General features: G+C 37.9%; 1 protein-coding gene across 4 annotated transcripts in view; it reads right to left on the bottom strand.

The window, feature by feature from the left end:
• PDSS2 (decaprenyl diphosphate synthase subunit 2) overlaps positions 1-15,069 on the bottom strand; it is a 105,760-nt gene that overhangs the window by 18,160 nt on the left and 72,531 nt on the right. For 3 of the 4 annotated variants that reach the window (XM_052672514.1, XM_052672542.1, XM_052672535.1), the window contains exon 4: positions 5,817-5,891. The exons of the other annotated variant lie outside the window; for it this stretch is intronic. In XM_052672514.1, coding sequence (XP_052528474.1) covers positions 5,817-5,891 — 75 coding nt within the window. The remainder of the gene's footprint in view (positions 1-5,816; positions 5,892-15,069) is intronic. 4 annotated transcript variants of the gene reach the window in all.

The raw sequence follows: 15,069 nt of genomic DNA on the forward strand, positions 1-15,069 counted from the left end.
CTGGGTTACAGAAGCAAGGTCTAAAAATGAATTATGTTCATATGGATGTGACTTAGCATGTAAGTTTGCAAGCTAAAATATAGCTAATTTTAGTCACACACACTTGTGACCATGTATTTCTAAAGCTTCTGCTTGTTAAGAGAATAGAGGCAAACACAACCATTCTTTAGCAGAATTTTCCTACAAACAAAATGGCATTTTTTCCCAAAGATAAATTTCATGCTACACAACTGTAGCATGCCAATGACACTGTACTCCTACAGTGTCTATGCTAAGAGTTAAGCATGACTATAAAGCATCAAGAAAGAAATGAAACTAGTTCTGGTTTCAAGATGTTGTGAAATCTGAAGCAATGGTGATGTTTGTTATCTTTATTAATTCTAGCTGTAGTGGACAGTGCTCAGACATCTGATGCCTACAGAGCAACCTCATTACAAAGTTATGCCCTCAAGAAATGGGTCCAGATCCCCATCAACTCTCATGCTGTTCGTGCAGCAGAGGCTGGGTGAATCCCTCACCGTCCCTGAAAAAAAGCAGTCAATTCAGGTCCAGATACACTTTGAGGAGTGCTGGCATATGGGAGCACAATGAACATATCTGAAGCACCTTTGTCGATCACTTCTACTCCAGTTATGCTCAAGAAAAATGGTCCTCAAGGGTCTAACAGCAGGTTTGCTTTTCTTGTGAACATGTTTTGACAATTCACACTCACAATTTAAAAACTTCAAGAATCAGTGTTTTAAAAACTAATTTTTCAAAGCAGTACCTGGAAGAGGGAAATTAAGAGCAGCTGAGGGTGCTCCCACTTTTATTAACGCCAAGGTCAGTTACTGTCTTGTGAGAAAGAAATTGGACAGTTGAGAGAAGCTTTCCCTTAAACGATTTCTGTAATTTAAATTAAGTCTGGAACAATCATCCTAGGCAACAGGAAAGGTAGAACTGTCAGAAAATGAACTCGCAGAACAAAATATGCAGTCATAGAGGGGCAGGTCTTCGTAGTTACAGTTACAAGTGTCCCCAGTGCAAAAGCGGTTTGATTTGCCACACCAGAGAAAACGGTAACATGAGTTCGGATGAAAACATATTCAGAGAAACATGAATGAAAATTGTTTCTTAGAAGTGCACGAAATCATATGCAAAAACAGGAAAGAGTAGAAGTCAGATATAGATCACATAAAGGGAAGCTTTATTTTAATCAATACGATGGCAGCTCTTTCTTAGCCATCTGGTGTCTCACAAAATGATCAAGATGTCTGAACCACTCTTATACCGAGCTTTATAGCTCAATTCTCAACGGGCAAATAACCCACATAAACACAGAGAAATATTCTGAAATAGTTCTACCATTTAAAAGTTTTACATTAGATAGTTCAGGAATGTCTATTTTACATAAGTAAAATACAGTTACAGATCTCTTTAACTACAGCAAGACCTTGCAAAACATCTTGCATACGGTTCATACAAGCTTTAAACAGATGTATTCCTGCTTCCTGGACATGACAAGGCATCTTTTATTGGTCTGTTAATACATGCCTTCTATATTTTTGGAGAGAATCTGCAAATGGGTCAATAGAGCATGCCACTGCCACTGACTACCTGACACTTCTTACTGTGACACAGTGTAAAAAAAAATTAAAAAAAAAACAGTTGAAAAATTATAGTAAATTAAAACCTCTCTTCACATCTGCTACTTTTAAATCTCCTGGAAAAGCCCAGTATTCAAAGAACAAAAGGAATAAACAAGATGCAATGGCCTTCTTTCCAGAGATGCTTTCCCCCACTCCGACACATTCACCTATTCTTTTCACAGATGCTTTTTACTCAGATTCCATATTTTATCATTCCCTTTCGTCTCGCAAAAGAAACATACTTAAAAAAAAAAGTAAGAGCTCTGACTGCTGCCCTGCTAAAAGGTGGTTAGCATGACTCATAATTCATTTGATTTACCCTCGGTGGTAAAATTTATAAGCAAATCCATTACTTGCAACATATACCTGTAACATTCCAGTTGACGAACATGTGCAGAATCCCAAAACACAACTCCTCAAAGCAGGACTGGTGATCAAACATGAATGAAGAATTGGTACAGCTCACTGCATATAGCTATGCTTTGCAGGAAAATAAGTTTCTGTTCCATATTAGTCTATGCCTGTTAACATTGATTAATTCACTATCCGGTACAACAAGTACTTGCTACAAAGAGATTTATTTTTCATAATTGTTTTACATACTAATTCTACATACTTATTCAAACAATTCAATGGAAAATTTTAAAAACACTTACCAGCCACCAGAAGAATATCTTTGAAAAAGTAATATCTTATGTAACAGTCTCATTCTGATACTAAAAATGAGGTTTGGTAACACACATCTAGCATCAGCTGGATAATTTGAAGGTGAGAAAAAAAAGAACACTACAGTTTCCCATGGAAATCCGTAATTCTATAAAAAACAGTCTGCCAAGTAACATACAAGATCCAAAACACTCAAATACTTGTTAAATGATCTGGGATATTAAGACAGAATATTTCTGAGAGTGCAAAAGTATTCTGTGAGCTAGCAACATTTCAGAAGCCTTCAGTCTTCTAAAAGTAGGAATTAGAGATCCAGCACAATGTTTTGCTCTGTTAAAAACAGACACTATGATCAAGAAGGAGAGCCATGTTAGGCTAATATAATCATTGCACTCACTAAGGACATACACTTCTACTTCCAAATTAGAACTAGATGTAGGAGAGGCGGATGGGAAGCAGGAACGGTGTCCTTTAGTCACAGAATTTTGAGTTCTGATATGGGATTTAGCACAAAGCTGCAAAAATTTTATTGCGCTGCCCCTTCCTGCTCCAGTTTACAGTTCAGAACATTAGCTTAAGCCATTAATGCAATGTCTTCAACCACATTTATAAACCACTTGCAACGAAAGTGGCAGCCCTAATCTTTAGGTTATGCTCACAACACTTTATAGGTAGAACTGCCACTGCAAATAAAGATGAAAAGTTAAAACACTGAATCTTTATTTTCCCCCATTTTACAAAGATCTAATGACTCACTGCAAAGATCCAATCAAGAACAACCAAGCAGAACATACTACAGTGGGATGGCTGCAGGACTGCATGCAGTTTTACAGAGAGAGAAGTGGTAATGAGAGCTGTAGAATCATTATATCCGTTATACATCTTCAGTAGTAAATAAGGTCAGCCTTGTCAGGTCAAAAGATCCTTTTAATTTTCCCATAGGGTCATCCAAATGAAGCAAGCTGAAAATACTTTCTTGGATAAACATGCACTTAGGATCTCAAAGGGGAAAGGTGAATTTTGCTAAGTTATTTTTATCTGAACTAAAAGACAAAAAAAAAATCTAGCAAAGCTCAAACAACTCAGTGCTGAACAAGAAATGAGTCCATTTTGTGCTACTGAAAAGTTTTATAACGATTGTGTTAAAGGCATATTTAACATAAGAACCACAACCTTTCTGCCTCAGGAAAAAAAAAAAAAAAAGTGAGAAGACATCCTTCCACTTTTTCTAAATTTAAGATATTCCCAGCAATGAAAATGTCATTACTAACATCCCTATGCCCTACCATTAAAAGAAAGTAAGCTTGACATTCGAGGCTTAGTTGCAGAGTAGATTAAAGTATTTGTCTTACCTCCAGGAAATGTCGTTCAAATTTTGGTTTTGGTCAAATGACAGTTGGTGACGGAAAGATGATGCACAAAAGATACAAATAAGACTAATAACTGACTTAAGCCATTTTGCAATCTCTGCTAAAGAGATGGTCAGCACATGAGTGGGACACTGTCACAGCAGAATAGCAAGGAAAACAGCAGGGATACATCTAAACACACAACAAGAAGCTACATTTCATAAAGGGCAAAATTAAAGAAAAAGAAAAAAAGATGCTACACTTCTTTGCTCTCGGTCTCAAGAGGCCACATACATTATAAAACTAAACTTCAGGCACTATCATGTAATTTTCAGTGCCTATTATGCTATCATACAAATTCTGTTTCGAGTTAACTGGATTTCTCCTAGGAAGGAGAAATTTACTTCCAGCTCTTGTTGGACAGAATAAGTCACTAAAACAAAGTATTTTCCACTTGTAATTGGGCCAGGGTAGGCAAACGCCATGCAGCTGTACTCAGTGTATCTCACACTTCCTCTGCAATCTACATCTGGAGTGCTTCAGTACTGCAATAGAAAACAACTATTTTCAAGTTCACCTAAAATGATGCAATTGTGCCAGAACTGTCAGCTCGGCACTTTGCCAAATGAAGAAAAAGAAGAGTTTGACCCTCTGTGATGGCAGGATCCTCAACACCTCTCATTTATACAGCACCCATTGTTAAAATACAGTCTCATTGATGAGATCAACTAGTAGAGCTCCTACCAATAAAAGTAGCCATTGCTCTTCTACATGCAATGTATCTGGGGCTTAGTTGTATTTAGAAAACTGCCTGAACACAGAAAATACAATTTAGCTCCTTTGCAAAGATCTCAAAGATACTATCTACTTTACTGCAGAACCCCCAGCGCCATCCTTGCAAGCAACCTACAGGCTGAAGTGCTGCTTACTCACAGATCTAACCCAGAAGGTGCTCCCACACCTCCACCGTGGAGAGGTGCCAGGAGATGGCTCCATGCACATCGTCCCTTACCTGCAGCACCCAGCACAGCTCTCTTGCTGGAGGCCCTCACCTCCTCAGAGGGAATTGCTCAGCAGATCAGCGTGAGCACTCCCTGCTAACTGGTTTTAGCCAGAAGAAGACGGATAAACTGAAGCAAGGAAGTAATATGCCTTCATTGTATGCCACCTTCTGTGGCCCAGCTGCCGCACATCCACAGCCTGAGACTTTGCTTAGCCCACAGCCAGGTTTTGCCTGGTGTGGAGCTGCCAATGCAGGTACCTACTGTGGCAGTAACCTGTTTGAGTTGATGATTTATTCTGCTGCACACTGCAACACGGCAATAGAAAGCCAGAACAGCAATCTGAATATACAGCACATACAAATGTATTCATAAACTTCTGCCATCTTATACACTGAACATGAAGACAGAAGTGTCTGAGGCAAACTAGGCACATGAGAAAACATCAGAAGAAATAAAACTATATGCTGCAGTAGATTTTAAGATACATATTTACATATACACATTGCTGACCATTGCCATACTGTGAAAACTTGCTATTTAAGACCTGCAGAGGTTATGAAAATTTTAAAATATCAATTTTTTTACATGCTAAGATACAGGCAATACAAAATGGAACTCAGTTTTGCTCCAACATCCTGCTCAAGCCAACTTACTTCATGTAAGCTTTTTGTATCTCTACAAATTTCCTTAAATATTCTACAAAAGACAAAAGCATCTAGATCTGATTTGCTAGATCTTCATTATGGTTCTTGCCACACAAATTAAAACACAGGACAGTGACACAAGACATCCACAATTGCCCTTGAAGAGAGAAATGATTCTTTGGTGTGAAACACTGGCTATTGTCTCTGCCCACACCGACTCTGTAATACATGCACATGATCTACAGTGGAGAAAAGCATGGTACTGCATTTCTAACTCCTCAGCACAAAACAGATGTTCAAGTTATCAAACTTAAACACTGAAAAAAACCCACACTGAAGCATTTCTGGAAAGGCTCAGTGTTCACAGGTGCCACAGTGACGTTACTGCTGAACCTCGCCATGACTGCAGCTCATTCTCTTCCTCCCCCTTCCTCTTCCATTTCAGATTAAAAAGTTGCAGCATTTACTGTACTCACATTAATATCACCAAATGTCTTGAGTATGTAAAATTACTGAAATTCTTACCTCAGATGATCTTGAATTTTCATAGTAGATACCTTGAACTAAATCACCAATAGCACTTGATATGAGTTCCACAACCTGTAAAAGAAAAGGAGGAAAAAAAAAACAGATTTATCTTTACCAGTAAATTTAGTCATAATTAAAGAAAAGCTACTGCCAGATTTCTAGAGAGGTAAATAGTTTACTTCCTTTGCAGAAAGCTAGATGCGATGGACTGCAGGACCTACCAGGATATATTCTGCACAAGCATGATCCTGTCTTCCTGCTAAAGCCTATACTGCTGAAACTCTTCTATCAAAGTTTTAAGTAATCTATAAAATACAATATTTAAAAAAAAATTAAAAGGATAGTAGTATATAAAATCCAATATTTTTAAAGAAATATTAAAAAAAAAAAAAAAAAAAGGATAAAAAAATTGAAGTATGAACGACAGAGTGTATTCACAGGACATTCACAGAGCTACTAAATCCCAGTTCAGGAATATAAGACAATACCTCATCTGGGCTTAGTTTTGTTTTGTTGTTCTTTTTTCCTGCCAAGTAAATACTTCACAATACCTCTCATTGGGAGCTGTTAAAATCCTAATCTTCGTGGCTATACAGAAAGTCAGAATCCATGGAAAGGTAACCTTTCAAATGTGATCATTTGGTATTCGGGTGTCCTGGGAATGCACTGTGGATGCATTTAGCGCATGGCCTGAGGCTCAGCTGTACCACATACACTGGAAGTCTGCAACACGGGAATGATTAAATCAGATTTATCAATCTGTATTATCTTCAGGGTTCAAACTTTTTATTTTATTCAAGTGAAGCCTAAAAATCTGAACTTGATCCAGAATGTAAAACAAGCATTCCATGGTCTCCCTGGAACTACTGTACAGTTTAGAGTTGTGCACATGAACTGTCTTAATTGGAACAAAATACTCAGATTTACTGTAAAATTAAATGCAGGCATTTCAAATAAGCACACCTTAAGGCTACCCCTGTAGTTTTAATTTCTTGAATGCTTCATTTCCTATGCATATGATTCTATATCTGATTCCCCTTTTTGCTTCCTAAATTCAGCCTTGTTCTTATTGAATTAAAAGATTTAGTTTCAGTCTTTATCATTCTTGTAACTGAACACAAGAACTCAAATGATAGAACCCCTAACAGAAAGATATTTTAACATTTAGGCAGACTTTATTTGATAATAAAAACACATTTGCATACTAGTTTTCAGTATGAGCAGAAAGATTGTGTGTTTTTTTTTTTTTTAAAGGCTGGTTCATATACATATTCATACACACAGAGCAAGCGCTAACTTTAGAAATGCGGCTGATTAAAAGTCATGTTTTTTCTTGCAATGCATATGGGTTAATTTGGAAGACCTATAAAAACAGCCTAAAAAAAAAATCACATTGCCCTTTAGGAAACTAGATCCCTAAGAATTATTGTAGCAATATGAACTGCAGAGGAACTGAAAGGACAATGATCCTACAGTGCTACCAGATGTGTTGAGTTATTTAAGTGGGGAACAGAGAAAATGAGGGCTTTTTTTTTTTCTTCTTCTTTTTTTCTTTCTTTCATTCTTTTTTTTTTTTCCGAAGGTATCAGATAAGCACTATTCCCAAATCCAGGAGGATTGAGTATCGCCAATAGGTCTATGAAAGTCTGTAACAAAATGCCGGAGATCAGATTGTATTACAGTTTATACAAGCAACATCCCAAGATTCTTCTGATGGCTAGGACACATAATACAGATCAATCACCCGCTAAAAAATGTTATGGTTTGTGAAACAGTCTGAGCTCAGAGACCTACACTGGTAATACGAAGAGGAATTTACAAAGACACTGAGTCCTACTCTAAATGTCAAAGTGATAGTATGAACTTTTAACAATGCATCTGGCTCTGGATAACCAGACCTTTTCCTCTCTCTCCTGAAACTCTAGACTATGCAAGACCCTGTTTTGGGGTTTCTTCTTTCCATCTCTCCTCTCTTTTTAGTGCAACTCTACTCTCAAAGGCAATTTTAACTGACTTTAAAACAATCTCAGTGAAAACATTTGTGAACAATTCTACCTCTTCTTCTCGTAACTTATAAAACATCTTTGGACAATTACACATTTATTAATTAGAAGATTCTATATATCAAACACCATTAGGCCTTCAGTGACATATTCTCACTAAACATTAAGAGGTTAATAACAGCAATACTTCCTTTCTTTCCAAATCTCTCCTTTTCTCTCACAAATTATTTTTCTAAGGTAAACACAAGGCCACATAGATCATTACCAAGAATGAAGTTCCCGTTTCAAGAGCACCGTGGGATGCTTGCATGCTCTGTTACTTCATCGCTCCTTAATCTGATCTGTGAAAAGTATCTGCTACATAACATCAGTGGCCTAGAGTCTTGGGTGTGGGCAAATGCAATGAAAAATGTGGAAACAGGTGTTCTTCCTGTGTCCCCAACTGACAAAGAGGAAGAAATATTATTACAGATTCAGTAGTACTCATGTGGTCAATGATATACTGACTTGTTCCTCTTTCGGATTATTCATCAGAAAATCTGAAAGCAATCAAAATCCACTGTAAAATTTATTTCCTCCTGTTTTATATAAGAGAAAAAGAACAACAGGGAATTGATTTTCCCCAAAGTCATGTAACACGCCAGTGAAAGAGCAGAAAACAGTATCCAGGTCGCCTCTATTCTCATCCGTGCTTTTGTCTGACCAGTGCCCTGCTCAACTCTTCGACATTTCTAAAAAGCAAGTTTGAAGAATAGGAAAGGTAGATGAAAATCACATGCTCCAAACTGTTTTCCTTCTGTTACCATTTGAAGGTTGAGCTCCATTTTGAAGAATTTCAAAGACTGGCAAAGAGAAAAAAGAACTGCCAGAACTAGTGCTTCAAAGCAGCAGGATCTCTGCAGACCAAAGGCAGGCTATTCATAGTCTCTCTCCCCACTATTTTTCACTCCTGCACGCATTTCTGAGAAGCCTAGTCCCTCTTAGGTACTAGAGATGTGGAGGAGTAGCTTTGCATTGATAGAAAACAAATTTCCACTCCATATTTCGTTTTCCATTCTGCATCAGTATCACCCAAAGTGGTAGCAAGGAGGCCTAGTAGCAAACCAGGGTCTGGCCAAGGATTTGCAGGTGACAAGTTAAAGATGATCTCATAGATCATTTCACACTCTTTTAACACATTTTATGCAAGTTTTGCCAGTTTTTTCTTTTTCTTTTTTTCCCCCTGAAGTAGAACCTAACACATTTTGTAGAGATGTGATGGTCATAGCTGGAGGGCTGTAGTCAATGTCTCCAGGTGGGGGCTGGTGACAAGTGGTGTCCCTTGGGGGACCTGTTTTGGGACCAGTGCTCTTCAATATCTTTATCAACAACATAGACAGATGAATTTAGTGCACACTGTCCTGGTTTTATCAGTATTCCATATCATGACATTATGCAGCAAGCTGTTCGGTGTTGGAGCAAAGCACAGGGGAAATGCATTTCCTGGGTATGAGCTCTGGCAGTCTCAGCTATTCTCACAAGGATTCCAGCTCTGTTAGAGGTGGATACACTGAGAAGAGACAAACTAAAATCTCCCAGAAGTCTCCAGAATTCCCCATATGATTTCTGAATCTGGGTGATGAGACAGAGCTCTCTGCCCTTCTAGGAGGCCAGTCTTGAGTGCTGGCCAATAAGGGCTTGGACTCTCTCTCTTTCCTCCTGTTTTCAGTTCATTTGATTTATTATTCTTAATTACTCTGTATTATCTCACATTCCGTTTAATAAATTAGTTCCCTTATCTCTGACAAGTTGTTTTTTCCTATTTCCCCTCACTTCTCCCATGGGGAGGTAGGGGTGTTGCATAATTAACTCTTCAAGCCTTGACAGCACACTCAGCACACAAAAGTCTAGTCTAGTTAGTTGTCTAGTTAGACCAGTGGCAAAGCTGATGCAATAGAAGGAAAGGATGCCATCCTGGGACCTGGACAAGCCTGAGAAATGGCCCCAAATCAGCCTAATAAGGTTCAACAAAGCCTAGTGCAAGGTGTTGCACTTGGGTCAGGGCAATGCCAGATATGTGTACATACTGGGAAAAGAACTCTTTAAGAATGGCCCTGCAGAGAAGGTCTTGGAGAGTATGGCTGATGAAAAGCTTGACACAGACCATCAGTTCACTATGAACACAGGGAAAAGAAATATATGGATAAAGTTAGAATATTCCCTTCTATTTAGGCAGAGAAAGTATATGACACAAGTTCTGGACATAAGCATGAGATGCCTGATTCCACAGCAAAGTAGAGCTCACATTCTAACTTCTTTGATACAAATATAAATAGGCTAGAAGTCTGTGCTGTGTTTCAAAACCAGAAGAGGTCTGTAGGTTTGAAGACGAGAGGTTTGGTGAAATGTATTTTGCTCTTTTTTTTGGTACAGTAATTTGTTTGTTAAAAAAGCATAGCTTTAGCTCTTCAAAGTTCTTAAAATTTACTTCAAGTTCTGTCCCTTAAGCTCAGATGTTGACTGAAAAAATACAACATAGTGCTTGTAATTTTCCCGGTGGTTCAAAAAATGCTTGGGATGTTCCAATAACCGCACACTGAAATTCCTCTCTCCCTTTCTTGAATTCAGACAAATTTTTTTCGATAGGTCACTTGTGATCAACTTATAAGATAGTTCAGGATCCATAATTCTCAAATAATTCTCTCTATGCAATGACAAAGAACAGAGCCAAGTATTCATTGACACAGGAGTAGCAGCCCAGTTCTTGCTTCCAGTGCCAACAAAAAACAGCCACGTATTTTGATGAAAGTGAAATTTTAAAACAAGAATGAGTGCAGAATAAGAGACATTTTTTGGTAGGACTAGAACGCCTTCTTCAAAAGTTAGTAAATGTGACAAACTCCTTCAAATGTAGTAAAAAAAAAATGGATCTTGAGCCACGCTCATTCTTCACAGGAGTTCTGAACACACTGGATGAAAGGAAGACATTACTGCCATCAGCTTAGCAACTCAAGCACTCATCTTTGAAATATTTTTTTCAAGTTCACTCCAACACAACACTGAATATTTTTCCCATTTCCCTAGTTGAAAGACAGAATGAATTTGAGTTCCATTCAATACGTGGTGTTTTTTAATTTTAGTTTTTTAAATTCAGCATCCGAACTGGAATTGATTATACAGATTATTTAGAAGCAGCAGCATTGTATCTCTCCAGACTCAAACAGATATTTCAAGGGGAATGTCAGGGAAAGGATGACCCTTTGGGGAGAAGTGGGAAACAGCAGTAGGGAGAACACAACAACAGGTAAGTCTTTGCTCCTCATACTTCCCAATTTGAAAAAATTCTGTAGCTTTGCCAAATCCCTTTCAAGAAGAGCCATGAGTTATTCCTTTCCTTCTTAGTCTGTCTTTTTGGGCTGCTGATCTTGAAATGATACTCTTTCCTTAGACATCCACTGTGACAAGCCCTACCCCTTGCTGCTGGGGAACAAAATTGAAGATGTTGCAAGACTTCACCGTCCAAGTAAATAAGAAAATTGTATAGTCAAGAAACATCAAATATAAGGATAAAAGTTCCTTCAATATACATTTGACTATATTGCTATTTTTTCTCCTCTCGAAACAAGTTTTAATTTTTGGAAATATTTCACACACAAAAATGCAATGAAAAGTTCTTAAAATTGTATACTCTCCTGCATTTGACACAGACACACTGCCACACTAAGAAGCTACAGATGAAATTCAATAAGCAGGTGAAATTGGATTTTGATTGTTCAATAATATCTAAAAAAAAGGAGAGTAAAAACTCTAGGGAATGCCAAGAATACTGAAATTTAATTTTCTTTCCTGGTGATCTCCTGAAACATCATTAGTCATACATGTAGAGAGGCATGCCAGCTAAAAGATTTTGTTATCTTTATTGTACCCTATTGGATTTACTTATTTGAGCTTTTTTCTTTCTTTCTTTCTTCCTTCTTTTTTATTTTTTTCTTAAGCAGCCACTCTTCCTGTTGAAGCACATGAAAAGGACTCCTCACAGCAATCTGCTTTCTAAGCAAATTTTAAATGCTCTTTGAAAACAAATTTATAGTTTTCTTCACTCTATTAACAATGAAGGAAGAAAAATACAAGGCAAAAGGCACACACATCACCCACACATACAGCTTGATAAAAAAGGTACTTCCTAGCCATAAGTATATGCATTTATATTCACATTCAAAACAATATATAGATATTCAAAATAAATATCAGCAGACAATTCAAACATTGTTAATATTTGTAATACATAACTTCAGGTCAGTTTATCTCGAGGCTTTTCCACAATGTTACATGTCTCCTTTTTGTACTGATGTAACACTATCCACAGAAGGGGTTTACACAAGCACGAAGACTTTCAGTGCATAATTCAGTTATTTTCCTGAACGATAACAAAACTAACAGAAGAAATGTTGCTATCTCTTTCCTCCCTTCAACTGGTTTCTTACACAGTATACTAATATCTTCAGATATCTTTACATATCTTTGCACTGAAGCGCTCAGCCATCTATTATTGAGTGACTCAGATTAAAGAAGTATGTGATTCCTTCAACTTGACCTTTTTGGAAGGGGTTTCTATTTCACTGCATGTCTTACATACAAAAACAGTGAACAAGGATGGTACTGGGACTACAGGGCACTGAGCTATAAAACCCTCCTGATCAATAAATGATGCAAGAGCGCATGGTTGAAAAAACACTATGCCCAGTCATGCTGGGGCAGACAACCATTACAGCGGAGTGTTTTCACAAATAAACTGTGGATTAAACTGAACAAAAAATTTTTTGATCAGCTTCAGATTGACAAAAATGATTAACTGCAAGTGGTATTAACTATTTTGCAGAGACTATGTCTGAATACATGTGGATCAGCAGCAGTATCATGTAGCATCTGACAGATGGAATCAACTAAACCAAGCTGCAGATGTTTGTTAAACTAGCAAATCAACAGCCTGTTCTGATGTACCAGGGAGCAGAAATCAGATTCTAAACTTGCAGTGAAATGCTGCTGAACTTCAAAACGCTATTATTAACCAGCAGTTCCTGTCAATCCAAAAATAAAATCCTCTTGCTAGCCAACAGGAGCATTTTATTTAAAAATACAATTAATTTATCTACAAAATTGCTATCATATTATGTACTTAATTGCATTATTGAAGTAAAGCCCCTCCTGATATAAAGGCACTAACCAAAAATTTCTTCACTCTGGGAAGGTTTGCTTCAAAGACTAGCACTCCTGCAGTGCAAGAAGAGGGGAGGATACTTAATCTATCACCCTACTTACAACATACGTTTTTTCCTAGCAGCACACTGTGTAAAAACATCTGCAGGGAAGGAATGAAGAAAACAGAGCTAAATTCTTCTCAGTGGTGCCCCTGAAATGATGAAGCAATGGGCACAAATTAAAACACATGAAATTCCATCTGGACACACGATAGTGCTTTACAGTAAGGGCAGTCAAACACTGGAACAGGATGCTCAAAGGGGCTGTCTCCATCAAGAGACAAAGCTCCAAACCCCAGATGGACATGGCTTCGCTGGACAACCCACTCTGGGCGCCCCTGCTTGAGTCCAGGGCTTGGTCTAGATGACCTCCATAGGTTCCTTTCAACCGCAACCACTCAGTGATAGGAGCAGCTGTCTGAGAAGGACCACAGCTGATTTTGCATACGCACCTCTGCAGCACAAGTAACAACAAGAATTTTCTCTTTAAAGAAAGAGAACTAGCACTACAAAGCAGATGCTAAATACTCTGTTAGGAAACAGTAAATATTAGTGTATGCCCTGGGAAGAGATTTCCCTTCCGTGAGCAGCCAGGCTCTTGAGAGCAATCCAGACAAATCTTAGATTTCCATCAGTATTGCTCAGTGTTGAATTGCAAACGAATCATTACAAAAATCTAATTTCACTTTTTAAAAGCATATTCCTTACTGAAGTTGTACTTCAGGTGGACATCCAACTATGCACTGTCACTTTCCGTTTGCAAAATCATTTCTTAGCTGTGTTGTTAGAAAATAATAGAAGTCCACCTCTTGAACAAATGTGTCCTAAGACCCCATCCAAGGAAAGATGAGTGTCAAAATGCATTAAGTCCTCAGTCAAAAAAGGCTCTTTGAGAAAAAACTGTCAATACAGTATTTCACCACAAACAGATCTGATTGTTGCTCACCCTGCTACATACTCTCAATATGAATCTTCTATTACAGTTAAGAAACAGGCTTTAAATAAAGCCAAGAAAACAGAACTTGTGATATTCCACTGTTAGAGCTATAAAAAGAATGGAGGTGATATGCAAATATCGCTGACTGAGGAGATCACTTCTTGCAATTTTATGAAAAATCTACTTTCATTTCATAATTTCTGTGTGAATTAAAACTTTTTAGCATTGAACTTGCCTGTGATGATTATTCACGGCAGTGGAGGAAAAGCTGCACTGAACATCCATGCTTTAAGAAACCTGGATGGTGACAGTATCATTTTAGTGTTAGTTCTCTTCACTGTTTTTATAAATGGTCTGGATGTAGCACTCAAGTGCATACTAAGTAAGTTTGCAGATGATTGTAAATTGGGAGGAGCTGTTGACTTCCCTGAGGGCTGAGGGGCCTTGTAGAGAGAGATCTTGACAAACTGGAGGTGCTTGGCATGCATCAGCCACATGAAGTTTAACAAGAGCAAGTGCTGGATTCTGCAGCTGGGATGCAGCAACCCTTGTGGTATATTTTTGGCAAAGATCTTCAGTCTGAGACTTGATGATTCACAGCAATGTCTATGAGAATGTACTTTGCTACCAGTTTCATTTTCAGCCCTTCCACGTTCTGCAGCAGTCGCTCTGCTACAAGGCACTGGTTGTAAGTCATATGTATGTCCATAAGGGAAATGGTGGAATTTTCTCTCTATTTTTTAAACTAATTTTTCATGCAGAAGTGGGAGGACAGAAAAATCTAAACACAAAATTTTCCAGCACTGCCATGGCCAAGAACCACAGGAAAATAAACTCTTTCAATAGCGATGTATTTTACAGAAGCAAACCTAATCCCAGTGAAGCCTAGTTTTGGAAAAGTTTATTGTATTAGCTTTAAAATCAGTGCAGATGCAAAAGGTGACTAAGGTAAGAAAAGACCTACGTGTAGAACACACTGATTAGGAAGCAAAACCAAATTATGCAGTTGTAATCCCCAACCCCGTGTTCACTGCAATGCAAAAGAACTCTTTTACAGATCATCAAAAAGGAGA

Source organism: Tympanuchus pallidicinctus, unplaced genomic scaffold, assembly GCF_026119805.1.
Source record: "Tympanuchus pallidicinctus isolate F22 unplaced genomic scaffold, pur_lepc_1.0 scaffold1, whole genome shotgun sequence".
NCBI classification, from domain to species: domain Eukaryota; kingdom Metazoa; phylum Chordata; class Aves; order Galliformes; family Phasianidae; genus Tympanuchus; species Tympanuchus pallidicinctus.